This window comes from Dermochelys coriacea, chromosome 2 (genome assembly GCF_009764565.3).
Source record: "Dermochelys coriacea isolate rDerCor1 chromosome 2, rDerCor1.pri.v4, whole genome shotgun sequence".
In the NCBI taxonomy this organism is placed as follows: domain Eukaryota; kingdom Metazoa; phylum Chordata; order Testudines; family Dermochelyidae; genus Dermochelys; species Dermochelys coriacea.
In genome coordinates this window covers 269,202,346-269,215,444 of record NC_050069.1, presented here as the reverse complement: position 1 = coordinate 269,215,444, position 13,099 = coordinate 269,202,346, and the positions used below count along the sequence as shown (strand labels likewise).

General features: G+C 44.8%; 1 protein-coding gene across 17 annotated transcripts in view; it reads left to right on the top strand.

The window, feature by feature from the left end:
• MAP4 (microtubule associated protein 4) overlaps nucleotides 1-13,099 on the top strand; it is a 301,104-nt gene that overhangs the window by 204,311 nt on the left and 83,694 nt on the right. For all 17 annotated transcript variants that reach the window (XM_038388353.2, XM_043509817.1, XM_043509805.1 and 14 more), the window contains exons 10-12: nucleotides 2,174-2,305; nucleotides 6,480-6,638; nucleotides 12,478-12,645. In XM_038388353.2, coding sequence (XP_038244281.1) covers nucleotides 2,174-2,305; nucleotides 6,480-6,638; nucleotides 12,478-12,645 — 459 coding nt within the window. The remainder of the gene's footprint in view (nucleotides 1-2,173; nucleotides 2,306-6,479; nucleotides 6,639-12,477; nucleotides 12,646-13,099) is intronic.

Below are 13,099 nucleotides of genomic sequence, written 5' to 3'. Positions count from 1 at the left end.
AGTGTTGATGCTTCTGTAGTTGGGTCAACATAAGCTGCCTTGCGTCAACCTAACTCTGTAGTGTAGACCAAGCCTCAGGATTTGTTGGAGTGCAACGATACTACTTGCACCTGTATACCTTTCCCAGTAATATATATTCTGTACCAGTCATTTAATTTATTTTGGAGAGGGTCATACCCTAGTTGAAATGGTGAACAATAAATATTAGCCAATGTCCTGGCTTTGGAAACTCAAGTGTACTGCATAATTGGTATAACCTAGGAATAGGGCTGTTTAGATCACCGAGCACAGTAGTGAGAGTATCAGCTATGGCTGGAAAAAGTGAATCCTGTAGCGTTGATTAAAGGAGGTGGTCAGTTTTATAAAAAATCAGTTTTATAAAATGAATTTCTTAACCTTTGTCAACACTTTAGATCAGCGATCCTCAGACTGAGGCTCTCGAGCTGCAAGTGGCTCTTTAATGTGTCTTCTGCGGCTCTTTGCAGCACATGATATTAAAACATGGTATGATTTAATTATTACCCAATCTAAGTTATTAACCGATCAGAATACTTTTACTCTGTTATTAACCAAGTCAGTCATTTTGCTATGAGAATAATATATATAAAATAGTAAATGAAACAAAAGTCACGCAACTGTGGCTCTTTTGGCTAATGTTGATTGCTAATTTCGCTCTTGAACCACTGAGTTCTGAGTATCGTTGCTTTAGATTATTAAGAATTAGTTTTATAACTTAATTTACCTCCCACCATTTATACTGGTGCTCGCTTTTTTTTTATTTCACTAAGTTTGGACAACGAAAATAGACTTTTTTGGTTTTGGTCACTATCGTGTTCTGACTTGAGTGCCTTCAGACTATGCTGTGTAGCATATGGAGCAAATACTTCAGGAGAATATTTAAATCCAAATAAACTGTATGAAAATACTTCTTTGGGTTTTATTAAGGTTTTGTTTAAAAAAAAAAAAAAGAAATAAACAACAAACAAAAAAACCCTTGTTTTTAAAAGCTGAAAATTTGGGCTTAAACAGACTGAACAGTGTCCTTGAATTTCAGAGCTTCTGAAGTCATTATGAGCTGGGAGACAGTTGATGTCTGTTGAATAAAATAAGAGCCCATGAGCCACATTCTAAAGCCTGTATACATACCAAGTTGAGTTCTGTTAAGTGCAGAGTCAGGAGTTGCCAGTGCTTAGATCAGAGAAGAAGGTCCTGTTAGTGATTTAGTTGATGGTAGTGCCTTCTAAGTCAGGAATAAATCATTGCTCCTGCTTGGGAACTGTGCAACTAGAGATGCTGTTTTTTAAAAAATATGATAGAAAACAAGGTTCTGAGCACATGTGGTCACTGAAAATCCCATGGTACTTTTTTCAAGTGTAGAGGTATAGTCAGCTGAATGTATTTGTGTGTCCACACAGAAATTCTTCTATATTGTGCTATTTAAATAAGTCATTCTCGTTCCTGTTTAATGCATGCTGCACATTGCCACATGCCAGAAGATCACCAACTGTGCCTCCTCATTTGCTCTGAGTGGATTTTCAGGCTATAAGACTGCATACCTGACTAGGAATTAGCCCTATTAAAAATAGGGTGTATAGTGGAATACAAAAAGAATGAGGAGTACTTGTGGCACCTTAGAGACTAACACATTTATCTGAGCATAAGCTTTTGTGGGCTAAAACACACTTCATCGGAGGCATGCAGTAGAAAATACAGTAGGAAGATGTATACACACACACACCCCATGAAAAATGGGTCTTGCCATACACAGTATAATGAGTGATCAATTAAGGTGAGCTATTATCAGCAGAAGAAAAAAACTCTTTGTAGTGATAATCAGGATGGCCCATTTTCAACTGTTGACAAGAAGGTGAGAGTAACAGTAGGGGGGGAAATAAGCATGGGGAAATAGTTTTACTTTACAGTAGTTTGAGACACTTTGGTAATACGCGAGTGTCAAACAAGGAGTGTAGACAAGGATACAGACTTTGGAATATTTTGTACCTTTTGCTACTATTTGTACAAGAAGGTGTATCTGTCATTACCACTAATAGGACTTATACACAGTCACATAAGGAAAAAAAATCTAGTTTCTAGGTGCTTTTTCTCTTCTTGTCATCCCTCATTTACAAACTTCAGAATTAACAATAATTAGTATACTTGTTAATCTCTGCAGCATCTGTTCCAGCTGTGGGAGAAGTATCTGTTCAAGTGATGGAACAAGTGTCTATTCCTGTAGTGGAAGAGCTGATGGTGTTTGAACCTTCTGTTGAGCAACACAAGTCCTCTCTTAATGAACCTCCAACAGGTAAGCAGACACCAGAAAGTCTGCATAAACTGTTCACTGGGGACTTAAATATTTTGGCAAATCCTGTATGAAGGCCACTATGAGATCTGAGTCTACAAAGGAAAGTCTTATTAAAATCCTGCTGTACAGTAACTGGTGTAAATCCAGATATACAAGTTCCAGTAAGATTGTTGAACACGAAAGAGTGAATTCATCCAAAGTAAATATTGCTCTGGTCAGTCTTAAACTCAGTTTCCTGGGTGCAGCTCAACTCTGCTGCCAAGGTAATATACAAAAGGAAATGGCTCTCAAGGGTTTTTCATGTATACAATATGGAACTGATGTTTTATTGTCCATTTAGGACTTTGCATTGCTCTAAAGCACTGTGAAATCTTTGGGGAAATCAAGGTTTCAGAGAGATTTAGTGCAAGCCGTCAGAAGGCATATTTGCCCACCACTAGTGGCAATTATTTTGTGTACATATTATGGAATCTAAAATATATACTATAGTGCCCAAGACATGCCAAGAGATGTATAGGCAAAAAGAAGACATAGTGCATTCTCCAAAGGGCTTCTAATCTGAATAGGGCCTGTTAGATTTTGTTGCTGGGTAGATACATTTTTTGGCAGTTTTGCCAGGTTGTTTTAGCTAAAGAATTCAGGGATTGAGGACAGGATATCAAATGAGAAATGTTTGTTTTCTGGCAGTGGGAAGGGGATTTTATTGTGTATGGGCCAAGATCATTGTAGTCCATGCTATACAATCAGAGGAAACTATGGTCCCTGCTGAGTTGAACGACAAGTTTCAGAGTAGCAGCTGTGTTAGTCTGTATTCGCAAAAAGAAAAGGAGTACTTGTGGCACATTAGAGACTAACAAATTTATTAGAGCATAAGCTTTCGTGAGCTAAAGCTCACTTCATCGGATGCATTTGGTGGAAAAAACAGAGGAGAGATTTATATACACACACACAGAGAACATGAAACAATGGGTTTATCATACACACTGTAAGGAGAGTGATCACTTAAGATAAGCCATCACCAGCAGCAGGGTGGGGAAAGGAGGAAAACCTTTCATGGTGACAAGCAAGGTAGGCTAATTCCAGCAGTTAACAAGAATATCAGAGGAATAGTGGGGGGTGGGGTGGGAGGGAGAAATAACATGGGGAAATAGTTTTACTTTGTGTAATGACTCATCCATTCCCAGTCTCTATTCAAGCCTAAGTTAATTGTATCCAGTTTGCAAATTAATTCCAATTCAGCAGTCTCTCGTTGGAGTCTGTTTTTGAAGCTTTTTTGTTGAAGTATAGCCACTCTTAGGTCTGTGATCGAGCGACCAGAGAGATTGAAGTGTTCTCCAACTGGTTTTTGAATGTTATAATTCTTGATGTCTGATTTGTGTCCATTCATTCTTTTACGTAGAGACTGTCCAGTTTGGCCAATGTACATGGCAGAGGGGCATTGCTGGCACATGATGGCATCTATCACATTGGTAGATGCGCAGGTGAACGAGCCTCTGATAGTGTGGCTGATGTGATTAGGCCCTATGATGGTATCCCCTGAATAGATATGTGGACAGAGTTGGCAACGGGCTTTGTTGCAAGGATAGGTTCCTGGGTTAGTGGTTCTGTTGTGTGGTGTGTGGTTGCTGGTGAGTATTTGCTTCAGATTGGGGGGCTGTCTGTAAGCAAGGACTGGCCTGTCTCCCAAGATCTGTGAGAGTGATGGGTCGTCCTTCAGGATAGGTTGTAGATCCTGGATGATGCGTTGGAGAGGTTTTAGTTGGGGGCTGAAGGTGATGGCTAGTGGCGTTCTGTTGTTTTCTTTGTTGGGCCTGTCCTGTAGTAGGTGACTTCTGGGTACTCTTCTGGCTCTGTCAATCTGTTTCTTCACTTCAGCAGGTGGGTATTGTAGTTGTAGGAATGCATGATAGAGATCTTGTAGGTGTTTGTCTCTGTCTGAGGGGTTGGAGCAAATGCGGTTATATCGTAGCGCTTGGCTGTAGACAATGGATCATGTGGTATGATCTGGATGAAAGCTAGAGGTATGTAGGTAGGAATAGCGGTCAGTAGGTTTCCGATATAGGGTGGTGTTTATGTGACCATCGCTTATTAGCACCGTAGTGTCCAGGAAGTGGATCTCTTGTGTGGACTGGTCCAGGCTGAGGTTGATGGTGGGATGGAAATTGTTGAAATCATGGTGGAATTCCTCAAGAGCTTCGGACACCATCATAGGGCCTAATCACATCAGCCACACTATCAGAGGCTCGTTCACCTGCGCATCGACCAATGTGATAGATGCCATCATGTGCCAGCAATGCCCCTCTGCCATGTACATTGGCCAAACTGGACAGTCTCTACGTAAAAGAATGAATGGACACAAATCAGACGTCAAGAATTATAACATTCAAAAACCAGTTGGAGAACACTTCAATCTCTCTGGTCACTCGATCACAGACCTAAGAGTGGCTATACTTCAACAAAAAAGCTTCAAAAACAGACTCCAACGAGAGACTGCTGAATTGGAATTAATTTGCAAACTGGATACAATTAACTTAGGCTTGAATAGAGACTGGGAATGGATGAGTCATTACACAAAGTAAAACTATTTCCCCATGGTATTTCTCCCTCCCACCCCACCCCCCACTGTTCCTCTGATATTCTTGTTAACTGCTGGAATTAGCTTACCTTGCTTGTCACCATGAAAGGTTTTCCTCCTTTTCCCCCCCCTGCTGCTGGTGATGGCTTATCTTAAGTGATCACTCTCCTTACAGTGTGTATGATAAACCCATTGTTTCATGTTCTCTGTGTGTGTGTATATAAATCTCTCCTCTGTTTTTTCCACCAAATGCATCCGATGAAGTGAGCTTTAGCTCACGAAAGCTTATGCTCTAATAAATTTGTTAGTCTCTAAGGTGCCACAAGTACTCCTTTTCTTTTTGCTGAGTTGAAGTTATGATCTAAGTGTGACAGACAGTATAGTTCAGACTCTCAGTACCAGAAAGGTAAGCTCTAAAGTACACTCTGGTAAAAATAGCAGTCACTTTTTAAATGTTATGCACTTAATTCTTTAGTGTCTTAACATTGGTAGGCTTTCTGGTAGAAGTGAGTTTTTAAGGGGAGAGGTTTTAACTAAAAGCAGCAGGCTAGGGAATGAGCCATAAGGGGTGGTGTGGAAGAAGGTGTGAATAAAAGAGCCAGAGAGTGTGGGCAGATGTATGTAAACAGGCAGTTGTAAGAAGTTAATAGGCTTCCAGGAGAAGTGAGGAGGAGGAAATGAAGGCTGAGACACAGGCTACAGGGGCGTAGAGAAGGTGAAGAGAAGTTGAGATTTTCTGTGGGACGCCAGAGTAAGCAATGAAAGGATAAGATTAGGGGAATGGAATAGTCAGAATAGTAGGAGTGGGGACATCATTTTGCTTGGTCTGAAAGGGAATGGGTTAGCTAGTGAGGAAGGGGTGACAGTAACTGACACCAGTGGTGACCAGAGCCTGAACAAGGATTTTCGTGTTCAGGATGGAGAGGAAGAATGAGAGGGAATTCAAGACAATACAGTGACAATGGCAGATGGGAGGAGAAGTAAGGACATGGTATAGGTGGGCAAAAAATGTGGTATTTTCACCATGCTTAGTCTGAGCTGTTGACGAGACAGGTAGAATGAAATTGGAGGGACAGCTGGAGAGGTGAGATTGGGCAAGTAGGGAATTGATAGTTGGAGCCATGAGAGTAAAGACTTCATCTGTAGATAGTGTAAAGTAAAAAAGAAGAGGAAAGAACCTGGAGAGATCTCAGGAGAAGTGGGGGAGGAGGATCTGCCACAAGAACTGCTGGTGAGGCAGGACAGCAGAGATGTAAAAGCCCAAGTTAGAGAGAATGCTGGAGTGAAATAGTGACTGTGTGCAGGCAGTAGAAAAAGAGGATCAGGAAATCCCTTAGACTTACGCAGGAGGAGGTCAGAGTAGGCTCATACTTACTGGAGAGTTTGGGAAGAGTAGTTTCAAAGGAACAGATGGTAACTGGATTGACTGGGATTAGGAGGGAGCCAGAGGACAAGAATTCAAGGCTTTGTAAATAGACGGCTTTCTCAAGGAACTTGGAGGCAAATTGGGGGAGGGAGGAGAGTAGTTGCAGAGATAAGTGGGGTCTCAACTGTTTACAAGTAGAAAAATCACTAACTTTTAAAATTTGTTGTAAACAGTATCATCTGCTCCAGCTGAGGTAATGGAACAAAAAATGACGGTCCCAGAAGCCTCTACTCCTGGTGCAGATAGTACTCTTGTGGAAGAGAATAAACCTTCTCCCAGCAAACATACAGAGCATCTTCTAAAGCCAAATGAACTCCTCCCAGAGCTGGCAGGTGAGATCTATAGACCTGGGTACAAAATCAAGAGGGCTTCTTTGTTGTGGAGTCAGCATTTTTGATTGAGCTTAATAACTTCTTCCTCCCAATTTCTCTCACAGTATTCCTCTGCCTTTGGCAGAGACCATGCAAAGAAGACTTCAGCCCCTAGGTGAATGTTTTGGAAAGTTATGAGCATGTGAAAATGTGGGGTTATATTAGAAACTGTTTCTCAGCCTCAGCCTGGCCGGGTAACCATTGCAGATTGCTATAATGTACATACGGTTTCCATTAAGGATTTGGGAATTAATTTGTATTTCTCTTCCTTTTTTTCCCCATGCATATTTGTTGTATCCATTGAATGTGGTGGTTGGTTTATTACAATTATTTTTTATATCTTTGTATAAAGTAATTAACTGTATATAACTTTAAAAATTCAAGTTAATGAAAAATCTAATAGGTCTCTAATGTGATGACTTGAAAAGAACTAAATGTGTCTGAATTTTATGTCCCTGTTAATTTTGTATGTATATAATAATAATAAGAACTTAAATGTAGTGCATCAATCCACATTTGGAAGCTCTGTCCAAACTTTAATTTTTAATCAGCATTGTGAACCGAGTATTTGTTTTAGCTAGCATGTTACAAGATGTTTCTGGCCTTTTTTAGGTGAAGTTAAAGGTTAACTTTCTCCTGTATTTTGGTAGTTTTACAAGTAGGCTTCCTTGTTAGTTGATACAGTTAACAAATATTGGGAAAAGCAACTGTACAATGATAAAGCGTTACAAGTTCAATTTAAGAATTGTGTGAAAGCCAGTGTTGTCTAAACTCTTGATCCTTCTTCGAGTGCTTGCTCATGTCAATTCCATTCTAGGTGTGTGCGCGCCCATGTGTGCAGTTGTCAGAGACTTTTGCCGTAGCAGTATCCGTAAGGCCAGCCATGGCACTCATTTGAGTGCCGTGCTCATGCTTTGGTATATCGGGCTCCACTGGCTCTATGCCCTCTCAGTTTCTTCTTACCACCTGTAGTGGTTAGTCAGAGTGCCTTTCCTTGCATAGCAAGGGCTAGCAGTTTTGTCTCTTCTGACTTCGAGCTTTAGGGCCTTGTAAATAGTTTCTTTATAGTAGTTAGTGTTAAGTGTACTTAGAGTCCCAGTGGGGACTTTGCCCCAGGCGGGGCATGCCCTGATCTCTGGGGTTTAAGCCCTGAGTGGACTGGACCAGGCCTATTCCTGTAAGTGACCCACACACCAGTTGCCTCAAGTGCCTGAGGGAATCACATGTGAAGGTCAAGTGTCATATTTGTACAAATTTTTGACCGAGGACTCAGAAAGAGCAGGATATTTATTTTCCGGGCTCTTCTCATTTCCAGCCCTTCGTCCAGCTTCCGAGCAATCCCTCCAAGATTCACATAATACCTTGGTTTCAGTGCGCAGTGCACCCCTGGCTCCGCCCGGCACTGCTCTCCCTCACTTGTGCCCAAAAAGAAAACAAGCATGGCTCCTCGGCACCAGGCAAGAAGAGCCATGGGACATTGGGCAAAGGACCCAGTCCGGGCTGCCCAGCCACTTCGAAGCCATGCGTACGTGCCTCCCCAGTCAGGGCCCTTAGCTCCTTAAAGGATCTACCACTGGCTCCTTGGAGTAGTAGGGGACCCAAACTCCTGACGGCACTGACGCCTTCCCAAGCTCCCCCAGTGACGAGAGAGCAGAGGTCTCCGCCCACGCTGCTGGCACTGCCAATGCCGCAGGAAACATCAAAGGCTCCCTACGAGATCAAGCCAGCAGCTAAGAGCTCTCAGGGCAGTGGAGTGCTGCCGATGCCCCAAGACAAGGTAGTGCTTTCCTCCATGCCACAGATCTCCAGAGTTGCAGCCTAGATCCTCTGGGGCTTGCCCTTGGTCACAGGCACCTCAATCGCGGTCTCCGCCGTCTCAACGTGGATTGCCTAAGGGGGGAGGCGCTAGTTTCCATACTACTGGCATCGTTTGCCCTCCTGCCAGTATCCTCTTGGCGCAGATCTTGGTCATCCTCTTGGCACAGATCTACAGTTGTCGTCTTCATCTCTGGACGAGGCTTTTGACACGGTCTCCCACAGTATTTTTGCCAGCAAGTTAAAGTAGTATGGGCTGGATGAATGGACTATAAGGTGGTTAGAAAGCTGGCTAGATTTTCTGGCTCAACGGGTAGTGATCAATGGCTCCATGTTTATTTGACAGCCGGTATCAAGTGGAGTGCCCCAAGGGTCGGTCCTTGGGCCTGTTTTGTTCAATATCTTTATTAATGATCTGGAGGATGGTGTGGATTGCACCCTCAGCAAGTTTGCAGATGACAGTAAACTGGGAGGAGAGAGATAGATACGCTGGAGGGTAGGGATAGGATACAGAGGGACCTAGACAAATTAGAGGATTGGGCCAAAAGAAATCTGATGAGGTTCAACAAGGACAAGTGCAGAGTCCTGCACTTACGACGGAAGAATCCCATTCACCGCTACAGACTAGGGACCGAATGGCTCGGCAGCAGTTCTGCAGAAAAGGACCTAGGGGTTACAGTGGTGGAGAAGCTGGATATGAGTCAACAGTGTGCCCTTGTTGCCAAGAAGGCCAATGGCATTTTGGGATGTATAAGTAGGGGCATTGCCAGCAGATCGAGGGACTTGATTGTTCCCCTCTATTTGACATTGGCGAGGCCTCATCTGGAGTAGTGTGTCCAGTTTTGGGCCCCACACTACAAGAAGGATGTGGAAAAATTGGAAAGAGTCCAGCAGAGGACAACAACAATGATTAGGGGGCTGGAGCGCATGACTTATGAGGAGAGGCTGAGGGAACTGGGATTGTTTAGTCTGCGGAAGAGAAGAATGAGGGGGGATTTGATAGCTGCTTTCAACTACCTGAAAGGGGGTTCCAAAGAGGATGGACCTAGACTGTTCTCAGTGGTAGCAGATGACAGAACGAGGAGTAATGGTCTCAAGTTGCAGTGAGGGAGGTTTAGGTTGGATATTAGGAAAAACTTTTTCACTAGGAGGGTGGTGAAGCACTGGAATGCGTTACATAGGGAGGTGGTGGAATCTCCTTTCTTGGAAGTTTTTACGGTCAGGCTTGACAAAGCCCTGGCTGGGATGATTTAGTTGGGGATTGGTCCTGCTTCGAGCAGGAGGTTGGACTAGGTGACCTCCTGAGGTCACTTCCAACCCTGATAGTTTGATTCTGTGCCTTCCCTGTGAGGGCACTCCCCGTTACAACTCCAGTCCCCCGCAGCACCAGTCACCTTGATACCGGCACTGATCCTCCAGTTCCAGGCATCGGTCTCTAGCGGCGATGGTCAGCAGGCAGGTGCAGATGTCGATGGCCCCACTGTGGTCACCGGAAGGGGATTCCTCTGGCATGGAAGGGCAGTTGAGCCCCTTGCCCAGACTCCAGCAGCGTGATTGGGCTCCTGGGGCTGCGTCAACATTGACGGCGCTGTCTTGGCAGTATGGCCAGTGGCCAGCACAGTGGCCTTGTTGGATCACATGGGGCGTGCTGGTCATGATGATGTCCCCTTCACACTGCTCATCTGCTGGTGCTTCGGAGCAACAGTTGGCAGTACTGATGGCACCCGGCTTGGTACATGAGTTGCGCTCAGAGGTCGGGATAGAGGACACTGCACCCACCCCTAAACCCCTCCCTCCCCCATCGGGGATAATGCCCCGGGGCCTCGCTTGGTGGTACAGTCGACTTCTTCAGCTCTGGACGAGGCAGTCGCGGGACCCTCGAGGACTGGCCTGCTGGACGATTTTAAAGAACGCCAGGCCCTTCTTCGACGAATGGCTGAGAACTTGGGCCTAGAGATGGAGCAGATGGCCGAGCAGGCGGACACTTTGTTCAACTTCCTCTCTGCCTCTTCCCCAGTCCATGTTGCACTACTAGTGCATGACAGAGCACCTCCGTGCTCGTTCATTGTCTCTGCAGCCAACAAAAAAGACAAGCAGGGGCACACCAGCTCAACTCCCATAAATAGAGACCAAAAGACTGGGCCATTTTGGGACAAAAATGTATTCCATTGCCAGCACACAGTTCCAGTGGTGAACCATCAGGCCCTCTTGGGCAGACCCAATTTTAACTTATTGGGCTCCCTTCATAAGTTCAAGGAGTCCTTCCCACAGGGTTTGGCCCAAGAATTTGGCACCCTGGTAGATGAGGACACCGCGGCAGCAAGGAGCTCCCCCCAAATGGGGTGGGATGTGGTGGACTCGGCAGACAGGGTGGTCGCATTGGTGGTGGTTATGAGTTGCAGCTGCTGGCTTCAGACCGCCGGCCTTCACCATGAGATGCAGACCTTGAGCTAGGACCTCCCATTCAATGAGAACGGTCTCTTCTCCAAATAGACAGATATGAGGCTGCATGGGTTGAAGGACACTTGGGCCACCCTTTGCTCACTGGGGATGCATACACAGCAGTCTGCATGGAAGCAGTTCTGGCTGCCCCCATCGCCAAGGCCTTGGCAGCCTCTTCAGGGGTCTGCAAGGAGAAGGGATAGAGACATGAGTTTGTCGTTGCCGCCATTCCTCCTCCTGCACAGCCCGGCCTGGCGAAGCATCCTGGGGGCCAGAAGCGCTCATTTTGATGGTGTGCTTCAGAGTGACACCCCAGTCAGTTTCCCAGATTCACATTGTTCTTTCCTCGACTGTCTGTGTCCCTACTGTTTGGCCTAGTTGCGGGTCACCTCAGACCACTGGGTGCTGAACATAGTATCTTGGGGCTGTACCCTGCAATTTTCCACCACACCTCCCTCCCACCCACCCCTCTTCATGGATCCTTCTCACAAGCACCTCCTTGTTCAAGAGGTTGAGGGCCTCCTGCTCCAGGGGGAAGTGGAGGAGGTCGCTCAGCACATGCAAGTGTTCTATTCCCGCTACTTCCTAATCCCAAAGGCAAAAGGGGGCTTCAGACCCATCCTGGACCTGTGTCACCTCCACAAGTCTCTCATAAAGTTGAAGTTTTGCATGGTCTCCTTGACCTCCATCATCCCCTCCCTGTATCCAGGAGACTGGTATGCCGCCCTTGACTAGGGCACAAGCGTCACCTGCAGCTTTCCTGGCACAATCCAAGAGATCTATAGGGCTGCTACCTGGTCATCTGTCCACATGTTCGTGTCTCCTTATGCGCTTACCCAGCAAGCTTGAGACGATGCTGACTTTGGCAGAGTAGTGTTGCAAGACTGTGAACTCTGAGCCCATCTTCATTGATATTGCTTGAGAGTCACCTAGAATGGAATTAATATGAGCAAGTATTTGAATAAAATAGTTACCCGCTGTTTTTGTAACTCTTGTTCTTCGAGATGTGTTGCTCATGTCCATTCCATTACCCACCCTCCTGCCCCTCTGTTGGAGTTGTCAGCAGGAAGGAACTGAGAGGGCATCGGCAGCACCTGATATACCAACGTGTGAGTGCTGCACTCATGGGGGTGGCACAGCTGGCTCTATGGATACCGCTAAGGCAAAAATTTCCGTCCGCGCACATGGGTGCGCACACACCTAGAATGGAATGGACATGAGCAACACATCTCGAAGAACAACAGTTACGAAAAAGGTGGGTAACCATTTTTTCCTTCAAGAAAAGAGGCTTGACCTGTCTTCAGATAGCAAAGACAATCTTGTATATTTCACCTTTGACACTGCAACCATTTGGTAGGGTATTTGTCAAAGGAAATTTGACGGAGGAATATAGGTAGACAGGTTACAGAATCTTGTAAATTGCATCTGTATTCTAAACCAAAATGTACCCTTTTCTATATGCCTGTGTGTAAAATATTGGTTACACTCATTCATCAGATGTGAAACATCCCATCTTATTGTGTTTTTTGTGTTTCAATTCCAGTGGAAGCAAAAGAACTATTGACATTAATAGAAACTAAAGAAACTCTTCCAGAAAAAACAGCTCCGGCTGCTGACCTGGCCATAGTAGAGAAGCTGAAGGAAGAAGCTGAGCTTAGTCATGCCCACCATACAGAACCTCCACAAGAGAAATCTCCACTGGAACCTACAGGTAGAGATTTGACAGTAGCTGGAATTTAGAATTAAAATATGTTTTCTCTCTGAATACCATTTTTTCTTCTCCTCCTAGCTGCATTTGTCTTACCCTTCAGCCACATGGGCAAGCACGCGATTTTCTACAGCCAGCACTGTGCTGTTTTGTGAATTCATCACAATGATTCTGCTTGCACTTTGCCTCCAGTCTCTGCCCTGTCCCCTCTATAAATGATTTAATCTCCTTGGTTTCAGGACTACAAGTCCAAATTTGGATGCTGCTATTATTTTCATTGGGGGCTGGCTTATGTCTTCACTGCTAAAGCATTTAAACACTCTCCTTCCCTCTCTTCTAATGCCATTTCCAACATGGCTCTTATTTTGGTGTTAAGACAAACCCAGTGTTCCTTGATTCTAGTAAAATAATCATGGCAAATTCCTTTTCCAAATTGAGGTGTGTAGCTGAAGGAGGA